The 17,393-nt window shown below is 42.7% G+C and overlaps 1 protein-coding gene across 3 annotated transcripts in view; it reads left to right on the forward strand.

Moving 5' to 3' along the window:
- Nucleotides 1–17,393, forward strand: part of LOC128985351 (protein expanded-like) — a 56,620-nt gene that overhangs the window by 15,543 nt on the left and 23,684 nt on the right. For all 3 annotated transcript variants that reach the window (XM_054404772.1, XM_054404774.1, XM_054404773.1), the window contains exons 2-3: nt 6,333–6,489; nt 14,483–14,582. In XM_054404772.1, the coding sequence (XP_054260747.1) occupies nt 6,370–6,489; nt 14,483–14,582 (220 nt within the window). In that variant the 5' untranslated portion in view covers nt 6,333–6,369. The remainder of the gene's footprint in view (nt 1–6,332; nt 6,490–14,482; nt 14,583–17,393) is intronic.

Below are 17,393 nucleotides of genomic sequence, written 5' to 3' on the forward strand. Positions count from 1 at the left end.
TAGGGACCATCTTGTCCCACTGCCTGATCTTATGTTCTTGCTCCTTCCCTCTCATCGTATCCTTGGCCTCCTCGAAATATTCACACGACGTAACATTGAGTGCAGGTCGTATCTCGGTGTCCTTTGCGGTTGACGTGACCCCAGGAGCATCGGTCCAATGCAGGATCCCATCCTCATCTCCCGAGATGGCTGATGAGTCCTCGACCATCACTGTCCGTCGCAAGATCTCTTCTGCACCTCCTGTGATGACCGTTGAGTCCTCGACCCTCTCTGTTGGCCGCAGGATCTCTTGTCTATCTCCCAAGATGGCTGATGAGTCCTCGACCATCACTGTCCGTCGCAAGATCTCTTCTGCACCTCCTGTGATGACCGTTGAGTCCTCGACCCTCTCTGTTGGCCGCAGGATCTCTTGTCTATCTCCCAAGATGGCTGATGAGTCCTCGACCATCACTGTCCGTCGCAAGATCTCTTCTGCACCTCCTGTGATGACCGTTGAGTCCTCGACCCTCTCTGTTGGCCGCAGGATCTCTTGTCTATCTCCCAAGATGGCTGATGAGTCCTCGACCATCACTGTCCGTCGAAAGATCTCTTCTCTGTCTCCCAAGATAGCTGATGAGTCATCAAACGTCTCTGTCTGACGTAGGATCTCTATACCTCCCGGAATGGCCAATGAGTCTTCAAACGTCTCTGTCTGACGTAGGATCTCTATACCTCCCGGGATGGCCGATGAGTCCTCGGCTAACTCCAAGATATTTTCAAGGTTGTTGAATTTGATTTTATTGTATTTAATTTCGATGTCCGATTTGTCTGTTTCATAGGTGTTAGTAATAAGTTTAGTTTCTAATTTTGATTGGTTTTGGTTTTCCGAAATCTTTTTAATGGAGGATGAAATTACGTTTTTGATGCCTGCCAAATGAGTATCCAATTGTTTTGATCGAGTATCTAACTGTGCCGAAATCTTTACTAGTAACATACTCACCGGGTCTGCTGGTGGTTCTCATAATTTTGCCATTTCTTCTTAAAGTCCTGTCACGGTCGCCAATTGATATCGTCACTATACTGTACGTGATTCAATTCCTTTGATATCACGGACGATTAATATCAAACATTAGAAATGACAAAATAAATTTTAACAAAAACTAGGTATCTTCTTTATTGTTTTCAACAAAACAACATACTAAACTATTTTCTGTTTACAAAACAATTGAAAAACATATGACTGTTTATATATTAATTATTAGCAGTCTTTTGGCAAACTTATATGAAATATATTGAGGGGTTTTCTTTATCAATGATTAATCATCGTACGTCAACCTAAAACTGCTAACATTCTATGGTGTCACGAAGAAAGCGCCCAGCGAAAAAGCGAACTGTAAAGAGAGGGAAATTTGAAGAAAGCGCAATGCCATGCACACAGAAAAAAAAGTTGAATTAGCAGGAAACCCACTGGTCCGACACTCTCCGACACGTCACCTTCCGTCAAGACTCCGACACCTTCCGACAAAATTACTTTCCATTATTTTAAATGGACTGTAACCCACTAGTCAGACACGACACCTTCCGATCCGACACGTCACGACAACATTGCTCTTTGGGGCATTCTTGTCGGATGTCGGATCCGCCATTTCTCCACTCTGCGTGCACCAGGCCTAGATTTACTGTCTAGCTTTGTGTATGATCACAATATGTGGAACGGATATGGAACATGTGATCACAAGAGTGTGATGTTTTTGTACAATTATTGGTTACGGAGAAAATTCAAAGAATTTTTATTTTAAAATTCCCATGTTATTCTTATGGAGAATATTATAAAATATTGTAAGTTTGCTTTCTGATGGATATATTTTGATCAGCACACTTGGTAAATTTCTTTATTTCATACTTAGGGCCTAGTTATTAATACTTTACTAAAAACCACACTTTTTACCCTCCCTGTAGCAGCAATCCTAGGTACTTATAAAACCAAATGTTAATTAAATACACTTAATTGAAAATCAATTCAGGTAAATAGAAATTTGCTTAGTCGGCAGGTTTGCTGCGACGGGGGTATTATTGTTTACGTTTTGTACTGTACTTTTTGCTAATTTTTCTGTAGTACGGTACAGTAAATGTTACCGGAATTATCAAGGTGGGTCTAGGCCCCCCATACACGTAACGATCGGCCGGCCGGCGAGAGCCGGAAGGCCAAACTGAACAGTTTGGCCTGTCAAAGGAGAGTCCCCATACACGCAACGATTCGCCTGCCGGCCGGACTGAAGTTTCTCCGCATAGTGGTAAAGTGTGCAGTCAGTTTTCGTACGGCAAAAACGTTTTGGTTAACTTGCTATAAGCTGCATCTTTTAAGTCCCTGTTGTTGTAGTTGTGGTATGCCTTTGTTTTGACCCTCCACCGACATTCATGCTCTCTGTATTCTTCTATAAAGGCTAGCACATGCTGATTAGTCCACGTAGCCATATTAGTACAAAGACTGAACAGAAAATAATGTTAGGTTATGTTAATGACCGTGCTTAAAAATTAACGTAAATCAAAAATAATGCTACTACTGTACTGTCGGCCTTCCGGCGGCCTGCCGGCGACCCCATACACGTAACGATCGGCCTGAAGGCGGGGGTTGGCCGGACGACGACTGATGGGAATCCCATCAGTCGTCGTCCGGCCAATTTGGTCGTCCGGCGGCCGGACGACGACCCCATACACGTAACGATCGGCCGGCCGGCGTGGACTGTTCAGGCCGGGCCGGCCGGTACACAAAGGTCTACCATTGTAAGAGATCGTCATAAATGTTATGGACTTTTTTCATTATTTGCTCCCTAACTACTGCTTGTGAACAGTATGTGATCACATGTTCCATCGCAACTGGCACTGTTAAGAGTGGTGGTGTATTTCTCGTCGGAGGCCTACTGTCGGAGCCCGTCGGACCAATGGGTTAATGCCTTAAAATTGCGGAAGGTGTCGGAGACTTGACGGAAGGTGTGTCGGAGAGCGTCGAACTAGTGGGTTTCCTGATTACTGAAACATCACACTTTACAGGCTTTGGACTGGCTAAATGATTAATATTAAATCACGTACTATGATGATGATCACGTTTAAAATCAGCATGAATACAGCTTCGTCACAAGTTCCTTTGCGCCTGTCACACATTCTTTATAAGTTACTTCGTTCAAATGTAATGGAGTAAAATGTTAACATAGGCAATCCCCACTAAATCTTGCCCATCCGATTTCAGTACATCTCAGCCAACAAAGATGCACTGTAGATCAGGCTCTGGTCACAGAAAACGTAGGCTACTACTGTACGTTTTCTGTGCTCTGGTGGACCTGGTAAAATCAAAATTTCCCTCGGATTACATTAGCTTGCGTTGTTGAGAGTAAGAACAAGAACTATCGAGGGCTAGCTAATTGAGCCATTTTTGATAGAGATAGTTAGGCTACAAGCTTTAACAAAAACCGTTATGGGGACGTTATATATGTACTCGTATGGTGAAGTGTTGTATTCATCATTAAAATTGTTCTGAAGTTGTTACGTTGACTGGAGGTTATAGCATTGACTATCAATAGTCAAAGGTTATAGGTAGTATATTTTTTAATTCAAATTTTATTTAGTAAAAATATAATTTGTTTACTTTTTTGTTTGCTCCGCTCAGTTGGCGGACCTGACACCGGACACCTAGTACAAAATACTGACTAGTGAATTGCGCTTAAATGCGGAAGATTTTATGAACGCATTTCAGATTAAATCAATGGTTATAAACACATTAATTTTGGTATTACAGTAGTTTGCGTGTTAGGTAAGAACCGTGTTTCGAATGTTTATCTGACGGTCTGTAAATACCACTGGAACGTCAATGAGGTAATGGAAATTCCAGCACGTACTTAAGATTATACTACCTTGTATGAAGTCACCCAGACCACTATCTCAATACTTAAGAAGATAACTTGGAATCCCGCCTGCTCATATTGGCATGTAGAAAAGAATGTTTGCGCTGATATTTACAAATGTATAAAATTAATTTTTCCTACAGTCACCCGACAAAGTTGGCTTCCTTGTACTGTTTATAGTACAGAAAGCTGCTAATTGCTTCATATTTATACTTTTCCGTACGGTTTATACTTTGCCGCACATCAGGATTCCAACGAAACAACACAAAACAGCGTGGTTCTATTATGCACGTAATCCGTGTACGCTTGGAAATAGGTTGGCAACACTTAAAGATAATAATACTATGAGCAGCTGATTGACTATTATAACTACGATTTAACCTGTCATTTCGTGTTTATAATTTCGGTATTTCTGAACTTTCTGGACTTTTCTTTTAAACGTTTTTAAAACATTCCTACGATCTTAATAAACAAGAAAATACCTTTAAAGCATTTTATTAGGCGTGGAAACCACTTCAAATTACAAAAACATACGGAACTATATTCTCAAAACGCGGAGCACATTTCTTGCCGAGTAAAAATAGCGGAGTGATACGGATCACGGGTACTACTTTCTCTAGGGCACCTATTTGTGTTGCCAGCTGAACCTAAAACGTGTTGTATAGTGTTTGAAAGACTAATTATTTATATGCTTTATAGTGACTGTAGGAAAAATATAATGTGTAACACGAGTGAAAAAGGCCTTTGCTGCACTCGAGATCATTCCGCACTCGCCTGCGGCTCGTGCGTAAACATTGCTCTCGTGTGCAGCAAAGTGCCACTTTAACCACTAGTTACACAAATAACTATTTCCTACAGTCACCCGACAAAGTTGGCTTCCTTGTACTGTTTATAGTACAGAAAGCTGCTAATTGCTGCATATTTATACTTTGCCGTACGGTTTATACTTTGCCGCACATCAGGATTCCAACGAAACAACACAAAACAGCGTAGTTCTATTATGCACGTAATCCGTGTACGCTTGGAAATAGGTTGGCAACACGATAATAATACTATGAGCAGCTGATTGACTATTATAACTACGATTTAACCTGTCATTTCGTGTTTATAGTTTCGGTATTTCTGAACTTTCTGGACTTTTCTTTTAAACTTTTTTAAAACATTCCTACGGTCTTAATAAACAAGAAAATACCTTTAACGTATTTTTAAGGCGCGGAAACCACTTCAAATTACAAAAACATACGGAACTATTTTCTCAAGTCGGAGCACATTGCTTTCCGAGGAAAAAATAGCGGAGTGATTCGGACCGGTACTACTTTCTCTAGGGCACCTATTTGTGTTGCCAGCTGAACCTAAAAACGTGTTGTATAGTGTTTGAAAGACTTATTATTTATATGCTTTATAGTGGCTGTAGGAAAAATATAATGTGTAACACGAGTGAAAAAGGCCTTTGCTGCAGTCGAGATCATTCCTTAGGTAAACATTGCTCTCGTGTGCAGCAAAGTGCCACTTTGCTCACTAGTTACACAAATAACTATAGATTTTTTTGGTACGGTCTTTATAGCTTTTTCAAAAGATATAGAGTGATGAACATTGTCGCTCACATTGTTTTTATTTAATTCTTTTAGGGTGTTGGGGCTTAATAACCCTGAGCTTGACCTTTCAAGTACCTTAGTGGCCCGTTTCGTTCTTTCAGAAACCAACAAAATCCTAAACGTATTCCAGCCAGTAACAATGGTCCTGCCTTTGTGTTACAAAGTCAAATTCAGATCTTCAAGCGTAGTAAGCGCTTCATCTAGATTGTGGGGTAGAGAGTACCTGGCAGTAAGTGTTCGTAAAAGGTAATCGTCCACTATATGGGTTATGGAGTTTCATCCCCATAGTCACAAGACTGTTCTGGCATCTGTCGTCACTTGAATTCCTCGAAATTCCTCTTACCTACTAACTGAATCGTTCACTGGTTCTGGTATTCGTTTAAAACAACGATTAACTAATACATATTCAAACAAAAAGTGGATGTATGTGAGATGATTGAACTCGTATCTTTGTTACTGACTAAGTTTATAAAGCAATTGTTTAAGTCAGCTTCAGTTAAATAATTGGGTCTAGACATTTTCAGCGTTCAGTGTTTTTCTCAGGACAAAGATGGGAATTTTCTTATCATCTCCGTGCTTCTTGAGCAGTTCAGTAAACACAGTACCCCATACGTTGTGAAGAGCTTTGAACAACAAAAAGACCGGTGTCTTCATAAACAGACGTGAATACTGTTTGGGTAGATGTTTGTCAAGTTCTCATTGAAAAAAATAAGGAAGGGGTATTATACTAATGTGTTACTTTTAAATGTATGATTCTGTTGTCGTGTGTTATTACGTCCATATTGTAGCACAATAAGCGATGTTTATATCTTGAATGAACTGTTGTTGCTGTGTTGTAACATTCATGTTGTTGTTGCAGGTCGGAAGTCACAGTAACACTCGGGATGTAGCACAGTATGCGCAGTGGGACCGTAAGCGCCCCCGTGCAGTCTTGTGGTTTTGGATTGTCCGCTCCCAACGCTCGCTACGCAGCTGTTCAGCTTTTAACCAATCAATTTTTGTACTTCATTGTTGAGGTAAGTTCACGTACAAGTAGCGGTATAGTAGTAATATTAATTTTGTATTAAAAGGGGTGGTTGTATCTATGGAGGATGTGTCCAGCAGCTAGTGGTCTCCATTGCACTATGGCGTGTGTAGTCGTAGGCATCGTCTACTAATGGTCTCCCTCCATCGCTCTATGGAGTGTGTAGGCATCGTCTACTTGTGGTCTCCCTCCATCGCTCTATGGAGTGTGTAGGCAGCGACTAGTGGAGTTGCCTTCATCGCTCTATAGAGTGTGTAGGCAGCGTCTAGTGGCCTCCATTGCTCTATGGAGTGTGTAGGCAGCGTCTAGTGGCCTCCATGGTTCTATGGAGTGTGTTGGCAGCGTCTAGTGGCCTCCATTGCTCTATGGAGTGTGTAGGCAGCGTCTAGTGGCCTCCATGGTTCTATGGAGTGTGTTGGCAGCGTCTAGTGGCGTCCATTGCTCTATGGAGTGTGTAGGCAGCGTCTAGTGGCCTCCATGGTTCTATGGAGTGTGTAGGCAGCGTCTAGTGGCCTCCATTGCTCTATGGAGTGTGTAGGCAGCGTCTAGTGGCCTCCATTGCTCTATGGAGTGTGTAGGCAGCGTCTAGTGGCCTCCATTGCTCTATGGAGTGTGTAGGCAGCGTCTAGTGGCCTCCATTGCTCTATGGAGTGTGTAGGCAGCGTCTAGTGGCCTCCATTGCTCTATGGAGTGTGTAGGCAGCGTCTAGTGGCCTCCATCGCTCTATGGAGTGTGTAGGCATCGTCTACTTGTGGTCTCCCTCCATCGCTCTATGGAGTGTGTAGGCAGCGACTAGTGGAGTTGCCTTCATCGCTCTATAGAGTGTGTAGGCAGCGTCTAGTGGCCTCCATTGCTCTATGGAGTGTGTAGGCAGCGTCTAGTGGCCTCCATTGCTCTATGGAGTGTGTAGGCAGCGTCTAGTGGCCTCCATTGCTCTATGGAGTGTGTAGGCAGCGTCTAGTGGCCTCCATGGTTCTATGGAGTGTGTAGGCAGCGTCTAGTGGCCTCCATTGCTCTATGGAGTGTGTAGGCAGCGTCTAGTGGCCTCCATGGTTCTATGGAGTGTGTAGGCAGCGTCTACTAGTGTTCTCCCTCCATCGCTCTATGGAGTGTGTAGGCAGCGTCTAGTGGCCTCCATGGTTCTATGGAGTGTGTAGGCAGCGTCTACTAGTGTTCTCCCTCCATCGCTCTATGGAGTGTGTAGGCAGCGTCTAGTGGCCTCCATTGCTCTATGGTGTGTGTAGGCAGCGTCTCGCCGTCTAGTGGCCTCCATTGCTCTATGGAGTGTGTAGGCAGCGTCTAGTGGCCTCCATTGCTCTATGGAGTGTGTAGGCAGCGTCTCGCCGTCTAGTGGCCTCCATTGCTCTATGGAGTGTGTAGGCAGCGTCTAGTGGCCTCCATCGCTCTATGGAGTGTGTAGGCAGCGTCTAGTGGCCTCCATTGTTCTATGGAGTGTGTAGGCAGCGTCTAGTGGCCTCCATCGCTCTATGGAGTGTGTAGGCAGCGTCTAGTGGCCTCCATTGTTCTATGGAGTGTGTAGGCAGCGTCTCGCCGTCTAGTGGCCTCCATTGCTCTATGGAGTGTGTAGGCAGCGTCTAGTGGCCTCCATCGCTCTATGGAGTGTGTAGGCAGCGTCTAGTGGCCTCCATTGTTCTATGGAGTGTGTAGGCAGCGTCTAGTGGCCTCCATCGCTCTATGGAGTGTGTAGGCAGCGTCTAGTGGCCTCCATTGCTCTATGGAGTGTGTAGGCAGCGTCTAGTGGCCTCCATCGCTCTATGGAGTGTGTAGGCAGCGTCTAGTGGCCTCCATTGTTCTATGGAGTGTGTAGGCAGCGTCTAGTGGCCTCCATTGCTCTATGGAGTGTGTAGGCAGCGTCTAGTGGCCTCCATTGTTCTATGGAGTGTGTAGGCAGCGTCTAGTGGCCTCCATTGCTCTATGGAGTGTGTAGGCAGCGTCTAGTGGCCTCCATCGCTCTATGGAGTGTGTAGGCAGCGTCTAGTGGCCTCCATTGTTCTATGGAGTGTGTAGGCAGCGTCTCGCCGTCTAGTGGCCTCCATTGCTCTATGGAGTGTGTAGGCAGCGTCTAGTTGCCCCCATTGCTCTATTCTAGTGGCCTCCATCGTTCTATGGAGTGTGTAGGCAGCGTCTAGTGGCCTCCATTGCTCTATGGTGTGTGTAGGCAGCGTCTAGTGGCCTCCATCGTTCTATGGAGTGTGTAGGCAGCGGCTAGTGGCCCCCATTGCTCTATGGAGTGTGTAGGCAGCGTCTAGTGGCCTCCATTGCTCTATGGAGTGTGTAGGCAGCGACCAGTGGCCTCCATCGCTCTATGAACTCCATCGCTCTTTTTAGTGTGTAGACAGCGTCTAGTGGCCTCCATCGCTCTTTTTAGTGTGTAGGCAGCGTCTAGTGGCCCCATTGCTCTATGGAGTGTGTAGGCAGCGACCAGTGGCCTCCATCGCTCTATGAACTCCATTGCTCCATGGAGTGTGTAGGCAGCGTCTAGTGGCCTCCATCGCTCTTTTTAGTGTGTAGACAGCGTCTAGTGGCCTCCATTGCTCCATGGAGTGTGTAGGCAGCGTCTAGTGGCCTCCATCGATCTATTGAGTGTGTAGGCAGCGTCTAGTGGCTTACATTGCTCTATGGAGTGTGTAGGCAGCGTCTAGTGGCCTCCATCGCTCTATGGAGTGTGTAGGCAGCGTCTAGTGGCCTCCATTGCTCTATGGAGTGTGTAGGCAGCGTCTAGTGGCGTCCATTGCTCTATGGAGTGTGTAGGCAGCGTCTAGTGGCCTCCATTGCTCTATGGAGTGTGTAGGCAGCGTCTAGTGGCCTCCATTGTTCTATGGAGTGTGTAGGCAGCGTCTAGTGGCCTCCATTGCTCTATGGAGTGTGTAGGCAGCGTCTAGTGGCCTCCATTGCTCTATGGAGTGTGTAGGCAGCGTCTAGTGGCCTCCATTGTTCTATGGAGTGTGTAGGCAGCGTCTAGTGGCCTCCATTGTTCTATGGAGTGTGTAGGCAGCGTCTAGTGGCGTCCATTGCTCTATGGAGTGTGTAGGCAGCGTCTAGTGGCGTCCATTGCTCTATGGAGTGTGTAGGCAGCGTCTAGTGGCGTCCATTGCTCTATGGAGTGTGTAGGCAGCGTCTAGTGGCCTCCATTGTTCTATGGAGTGTGTAGGCAGCGTCTAGTGGCGTCCATTGTTCTATGGAGTGTGTAGGCAGCGTCTAGTGGCCTCCATTGCTCTATGGAGTGTGTAGGCAGCGTCTAGTGGCCTCCATTGTTCTATGGAGTGTGTAGGCAGCGTCTAGTGGCGTCCATTGCTCTATGGAGTGTGTAGGCAGCGTCTAGTGGCGTCCATTGCTCTATGGAGTGTGTAGGCAGCGTCTAGTGGCCTCCATTGATGGGAAGATGCGCCGGAAGCTGACCAGTCTCTATGTCGGTCAACGACATTGCTGTCGATGATTTTGCAAATTCGATCCTCAACTAAGTCGACGGTCCACAGCCTGATTGGGCTCTTGGTTTTATGAATGAACGGCGGTTCTTGTCACCACGTGCGTGTTAGTTGGAGTTGACTGGTTTCTCCAAATTGGGAATAACTATGACAAAGTGTCAAGACAGTTATATTTTAACCAAATTTATCCTGTACTACTGGGCTTTTTATTTAGGTATGTGCGTTTGATGAAGCATAAGGGCGGGAACACACTCACCTCATCTCGTAAGATTTTTTCACGGGTGTTACCCTTGGTTTTAACCGATACAATACAATACGGTATGGGACAGGTCACACTAGAGTAAAAACGTCCGTGATCGTATTAACTTTCCTAGGAAGTTTTTCTTACGAGGTAAGGTGGGTGGAATTGTACGTGCATTTAATTCCACTGGTAGTGGGGTATTGTGGCTTAACGGCAGGATCATTTTACGATATACGATAATTTCACGGGCATTCTGGTTTTAGATATCATGTTGGGTTTTAGCACATATTAAAAAGAGGACAGTGGTTTTAGTTAATTACGTAGTGTTAAAATGTTTACATAAACGTGTAATTGTATGATCAACTTGATGCACATTTAATTTGAACAATATTTTACAAACGTTAAATTTATTTCATTTTATTTCAAGAGCATTATTTTTTGGAGTGCATTATTGGTAGTCTGTTGGCTGGCAAGTAAATAACAGTACGTTCTCTCCAAATCTCAATTAACTCCTTTATTTAAAATCCATTAACACCGAAGCTAGGGAAAGCTGTAGACCATTTCGACTGGTCAAAGAATTTTAGGAATTCTTAAGGTATCGTGGAATTTCATCTAGATTCGAGCCAGATACTGAACCTGTTCCGGTGGAGAGAATTCGGCCTTCATTGTCGTTGGTTTCTAAATTCCTCAACGTCTACGCATCCCATGTCCAGACCATCCGCAGCAGTTTTTTGCTTGATTCTAAAATGCGGTGTACTCAACATAATATGGAAAAACTCAAACATCAGATAGTTTTCACAGTACAAGTAGTACAATAATAAACGCCACCTTTTGATTGTTAGGCAGCACTATAACCTCTCAGCTACCCAGCCAATCTAAATTGTTATTACAGTTTTTGGTTATAATAGTAATCTTGTAATGCTGTGCACTGTGCATATAGCAAAAAATTTGGAAAACCATATTGGAAATTTTTACAAAGATGCAGGTGAGTTAATGAAATATTTGTTTTCAACTTGTTTAAATATATTTGTGTCAAAATCGTTCAGTTTAAAAATACAAATACAAGTTGTTAATTTTTATCGACAGCATTATTGTATTTGGTCGTGTGTTGTTGTGTATTCCTCAGCACACAAGGCAGGTACGTGCGGTCGTGTGGACGCAGACGTATTTAAAGTGACCTTACTAAATGGGACCAAGGCAGGCAGCAAGGTTCACCGCTCATTCCTCGAACATTCATTATACCATAGCTCTGAATTTAAATTGATTAAACCTAATCCTTTTAAATCATAACATGCTTGTCAAGTGGACCCGCATGTCTTAAGGTAGTTCGTGTTTTTAAATTCTTCAACTAAACATCGGTAAAAACCACCTACCTACCTGTAGCTTTAACGCTTATAGGGCTACAGAATCTCAATCCAAGGAACATCAGTCGAAAACCACGTAATCAAGCATTTATATACATTAATAGACAATTATGTTCTTTAAAACATTTTTCTCAGCTCGTGTGCATCGCTGGGAAAATCTACGCATACTGTTAGAAAGGTATTCCTATAGATGTGCAGAATCTCTTATAAATTCAAATAGGCTCAAAAATAAGTACAGAAAATTAATATTAAACAAAGAAATAACATGGGCCTTACGGGTTTCCATGTTGGTGACTTAAGACGAAAAAACAACAAAATATAAACAGAAAATCTAAACAAATGGAAGAAATTAAAATCACATGTTTTATTTACAGCGTAGGGTGAAAATAGAGAAGCATTACATATTTTTGGTATAGTTTTCGTCCACTGGACGACCTCTAGTTACACGAAAACAGTACTGTGTAGTCGGGTGTTCTTGAATTGCGCCAACTACTCCAGGGAGCCACCCGATACGTTCCTTTTGTATAATCGAGTAGGTTAGGTTAGGCTAGGTAGATTATGTTAGTATAACCATTGACAAGGATTTATAGTCAATGGTATAACACGTAAACAAGGACATTCCTTCTGTCGGCAAATCACCCCAACCTGGCTTGGGCTTGGCGCAACTAAGGCTAGGCGCACACGAGCGATTATTTTGAGGCGACTATTTCATCGGCCAATCTGTGCATCATGTATTTGAATGGAAGCGCGCACACAGGCGATCGAGAATTGCGCCGATTTTAAAATCTGGGTTTTGCCACAGATTCGTAGGCGAGGCGATTGTCGCCCGAAAATCTGTAACGTACAGGTTGTTATCAGTCCGCGCACACGGTCGACTAAAAAATCGGCCAGTCGCTTGTTGTTCTCCTCAGGAGTGGTGTGAGTTGTGTTGTTTTCTTTGCTAAAAAGGCCACAGCTGTTATTTTAAGAACTTAAACTTTCAACAGACATTAAACAGTAATTAAAGAACTTTTTACTGTCATCACGTAAAGTGTATAGTTTATAAAACTGTCGATTTTAAAGTCTCTGACTTACTATCGGTTGAACCCAATATTTAAGTTGTCTTCTTTTTTTCTTTGGTCTAATTAGAAGAGCACAAACACAGGTTAATTCAACAAAGTTCATTTTAGGATAGCTTAAACGCACTCAAAAAAATCAATTTCTCGACTAAAAAATCGCCACGTGTGCGCCTAGACATAAATCAAGGGCGATTTATTTTTGGCCGATTTTTTAATCGGCCGATCGAAAAATCGACCGTGTGCGCTAGGCCTAAGAACATTGTTTTAGACCCTTTGAGAGCTTGGCGCAATTAGTGCACGACCTTCATGTTTAGCGAATTCTACTGTATAAAGCCGTTGTTCCTTGGTACATATGGAACAACCATCTTGATCCTTTTTACAAGTCTGGGACCATTGAACTTGTTCGTTTTAGAGCCCACCAGGAGCAAAGGAGCAAAACATAAGACACTGATTTAGAAATACTACACAGTGTTTGGTAAAAAAAAATGAAAAATAAACAATCAAATGTAACCCTCATTCTATCTATTCATGCTTTTTATTTGACGAAGAACATTTAGCTTCTCAAGAGAAAATTGCTTAGACTTTCTTTGGCATTTTAGGTTAATGTATTGCAATATTTGACAATTCGTAAGCTTCTAGGGTGACAAAAAGCTTCATATAGACAGATTTATCCGTAATTAGTCATGACAATGTTATTATTTGTATGCTTGTGGAGGTTTAAGAAAGGCCTCGACACTCTATTATAATGTTTCAAAGGAAACTATAGTTTCATCATACAGCTGTGCATACAAGTGAAAAGATAAATATATATGTAAGAGACGTGAAGGGAGGTGCAAGCCAACATGCATAACTAGGCAGGCTCTTCGTTTGGTTGTAAAACATTCCTGAAATAAGCTCACGCTTGATTCAGCCACCGTTTGTAAAATGGTCTAACGAGACCGGCTTTATCACAGGAACTGGAAAGGATGGAAGCCAAAATTTAAGTAAAAAAATATAGTTATAGGAGTAATTAGAAACGCACTTTGAAATCAAGTAAGATAAAGACTATAGAGACTGCAATATTGTGGCAAAAAGTAATGTTATATTTAAGTAACAAAAATGCTAGTTTATTGAAGCATATTCTCGTCCACAGGTGAACTATCCAATGAACCGTCCTCTCCATATTTTTCACTTCGTTAATATTTCAGTTGAGAAATTGAGAACTGCGTTGAGTACGTTTGATGATTGAAATCCTGTCAATAGATTTAAATGTCGAGTGACTTGGACATTTTGTTTAATGCATCAAAATGATGTGGTTTTCAACGAGTTTGTAATTTTATCAACAGGGAGGTCGAAACACAGAGAAAAGGTCTGCAAACTGACAAATTTTTTTGTTTTCAAAACTTCTCATCTTGAACTCAGTATGATCATCTGACTAAAAATCGACTTGGCAACATGGTTCGCTAAACTCCATTTTATCGCCATACTTCACTTAAATTTGTGTAAAATTACGCACAATTTCGTCCCATTTCCATGATTTAATATGTTAATTTTACTTTAAACATTTTTCTTCTTAGCTCTCTTCATGAGAAGACACTCATGTTTTTTCCGCTCTACAATTTGAGACGGAAAATCTTTCCTAGTCTCAGTGTGGTTTGCTTCTACTATGAAGCAGTAGGTAGCTTGGTTTATTTCGAAATAGCAGTACAAAGGCCATGGTAAGATATTATAGTAAGAATCATTTGAGTTGATAAATGAAAGGACATTTGAATGGTGTTAGATCCTAAGCATCAGTGTCTTTGAACTCCTATGTTGTATATGCTTATTGAGTCTTCTCTTGTAACCCCGTTTAACCTTTTGCCCCAACAGTGTCTAATTAACGTTTGTTTTGCCTCAGCCCAAGTCACGAACCCGTGAACTCTACGCGGAAACATGTCGCCATCTTGCAGCTTCAGGGATGATGGACACCGAGCTCTTCGGCTTGGCGACGGCGTCCGGTAAGTTTACATTTCATACTAAAGAAGTTGTCAGTAATATTCCTACTAATAAAACACATACATTAGATAACAGATTTGTTAGATGTAGATGGCCTTGCTAGACAAGTTCTTCCTTTGGTAGACTGCACGCATCACCTAAGATTCGATTCGGAGAGGTATACCTTCTTTACCACCTACATAGGTCCAAGACGGCGGCGCATTGAATTCAGTGATGTTACGTCTAATGACAAGCCATACGTTTATTTGCACCTTCCCAAACTTTCTTCGTCTTTTTCGTCGGACTGGATACAGCATCAGCTGAGATGCGGAGATCTGTTGACAAGGTTCTCTTCTTCGTGACTTACTCCAGATTACTCGAAAGTGTAGCAAATGAAGCGTTGATTAATCTCTCACATCTCTCACTTTAGGGTGTGAGTCCCTCTCCCTCTCTGTCTACTTCCCCCATGAGAAATCATTTGCAAAGTAGTCCTGCCAAAGGTAAATCAATCAATTTGAATTAGGATTTTCTCTATTTTCCTGGATTCTTTTTACACTATCTTTCCGTTTTCCACAAGTCACGACTCTAAACACACACTGCACTCTGCGTATACGTGTGCGTGTGTGCGCGTATGCAGGTGCAACCCAAGGCCGAGCCGAGGTCGACTGCCGAGTGCTGACTACCGGGAAGGGGGGGAGGGCATCCTAAATTTCGCCCACGGTTCCCCAGCTTCTCCGATCTGATAGATGGTTCATAGTAAATTTTCACCGCGCGAGGCGAACGAAACCCCGACACCTCCTTGTGTTATGGGAATTCCTCCCGAGTATTTATTGCTTTTGATTGAAATCGAACGTTTTTTGTCCGAGGGTATTTGCATAGTTATGCCTATCTGTTGTCACGGGTAGGAATGTTGATTTTAGCTTACGTACGTTGTTATTTATCTCACCTCCGGGCTCGGGAGGACGTGCGGTTTGATTCCGATTTTCGAATTGCCTTCGCGCTGCGATCCGATTTCTCTTAATTAAATCTGGAATGCCGGTCCCCCGGCGAAAATTCCCACATGTCTGAGTTTATGCCGTTTCAGAAGTTTTCGTTACGCTCGGCGTGTCGTGTTAGTGGAACTTTAAGATTCTTAAAATACTTGATTTTTATACCAGTAGTCTTAAAATTCTGGTTGAGCTACCAGTTTACCATGATTTATACATTCGGATCGCGAACTTTACTAGTTTATGTTTATTTAAAACATGAACCTTGTGGTGAAGTCATACGGATTTTGGTCTCTTCTCTTCCAAACGCTACAATTTCAGTGTTTATGCCAAGCGTATGATCGTAATCGTAATTCTACATTCGACATTCGATGCTCAGAAATTATTACAATTTATTACATGTGACAGAGTGCAACTAACCCTGACTTATACAACCTTTTTACTAACATTGTTAGAATTGGACTCCAGAACCACGGGTCTGGCTCGACAACGGGTCCGTCCGTGGCGCCGCCAGTGGATGAGGTGGTATTATTAGGGATGAGTTGATTACCTCTTAAAGTCAGTTTTTTATATTCTTGGTCGTGTGTAAAGAAGTATATATTTTGGAGATTTTGTTTGATGAAGTCGATTACTCCCTATGCGTTCACGAGAAGCTTTATCGAAAGATACTTCTGAAACCTTTCACCGTCTCTATTTTATGACCGTAGTTTAAATAACAGTTTGAATCGTATATTTTTATTCCGTTTGCCACTCGCCAAGTTCCTAGAAGTACGACACTTATACATGGGAATACCTTCTTGAATTTCCTTCGAAAAATAACAGTTGGAAGCGTGTATTTGTTTTTCAATTCACCAATAGCGAATATTCTACAACTGGGCTACTTGCAGAATATTTACCTTGGGTTCTCTTCGAAAATAACAGCTACAGACTTATATTGTTTTCTTTTCTTTCAATTTAACCACAAAGTTGCTATATCTGACAAACTTGCAGAGTATCAGAATATGTTCCTTATTTCCTCTCTAACACCAATTCACCACACTCAAACTCAAGCATCAACTATCAGTTAGACTATAAACATCGATGAGTCGATGACTCCCACATTGACATACTACGCCTTATCCAGTACCCCCCCCCCCCCCAATTACGATAGAACTAGAACTTTTACTAGCTATGTAAACTCCTACAACCCAAAACCGCGCATTTCCCCCGGGGATTTTGAAATTTGGGCGCGCAGTTCGTAAAGCTGAGCAAATCCAGGGTTCGGAATGCTGCCGAGCGGGTCGGCGCGCCAGCCTGTTGGAGTGGACTGTACTATGTCAGCCCTCTAATAGACGAGTGGTGGGTCGGGGGGGGGGGATTGTATTTTATAATATGCCCGGCTACCGGACTTGTGCGCTGCCTCGTGGCTGGACCCGTGGGCCGCGACCCAAACGTCGGTTGCCCTTTTGTTCCCGGTTTTGGCTGCAGCGGGGTCACCGATCCCTCTATATTCAATAACAGAAATGTCTTAAGCTTTAAGCTTAGTGTAAAATATTGTTTGCTGTGATTCACTTTTGGATGCTGAAAAACGTTTTACGTTATGTCAAAAAGTGTTTTTATATGGCATTGGATTTGCCATCTATATGGACCAACTGTGGCCTGTTTGTAAAAATAATATAGATGAACAGTCCCGGAGTGTGCTGCCGTCTTTGGTATACTGTAGTAGAAATCTCATCTATATGGACCAGCTTTAGCCATATTTGTATCCAAAAAGAATTTAGTTGAATGAGCCAAAGTGTACAGCCTAAAATTCTATTTGCTCCCTTGTGTTTTTGTTCTGTGATCGGTATAATTTACATTGAGTACCTC

This window comes from Macrosteles quadrilineatus, unplaced genomic scaffold (assembly GCF_028750875.1).
Source record: "Macrosteles quadrilineatus isolate MER2022 unplaced genomic scaffold, UCM_ALF_1.0 Scaffold_2__2_contigs__length_208266976, whole genome shotgun sequence".
Classification (NCBI taxonomy): domain Eukaryota; kingdom Metazoa; phylum Arthropoda; class Insecta; order Hemiptera; family Cicadellidae; genus Macrosteles; species Macrosteles quadrilineatus.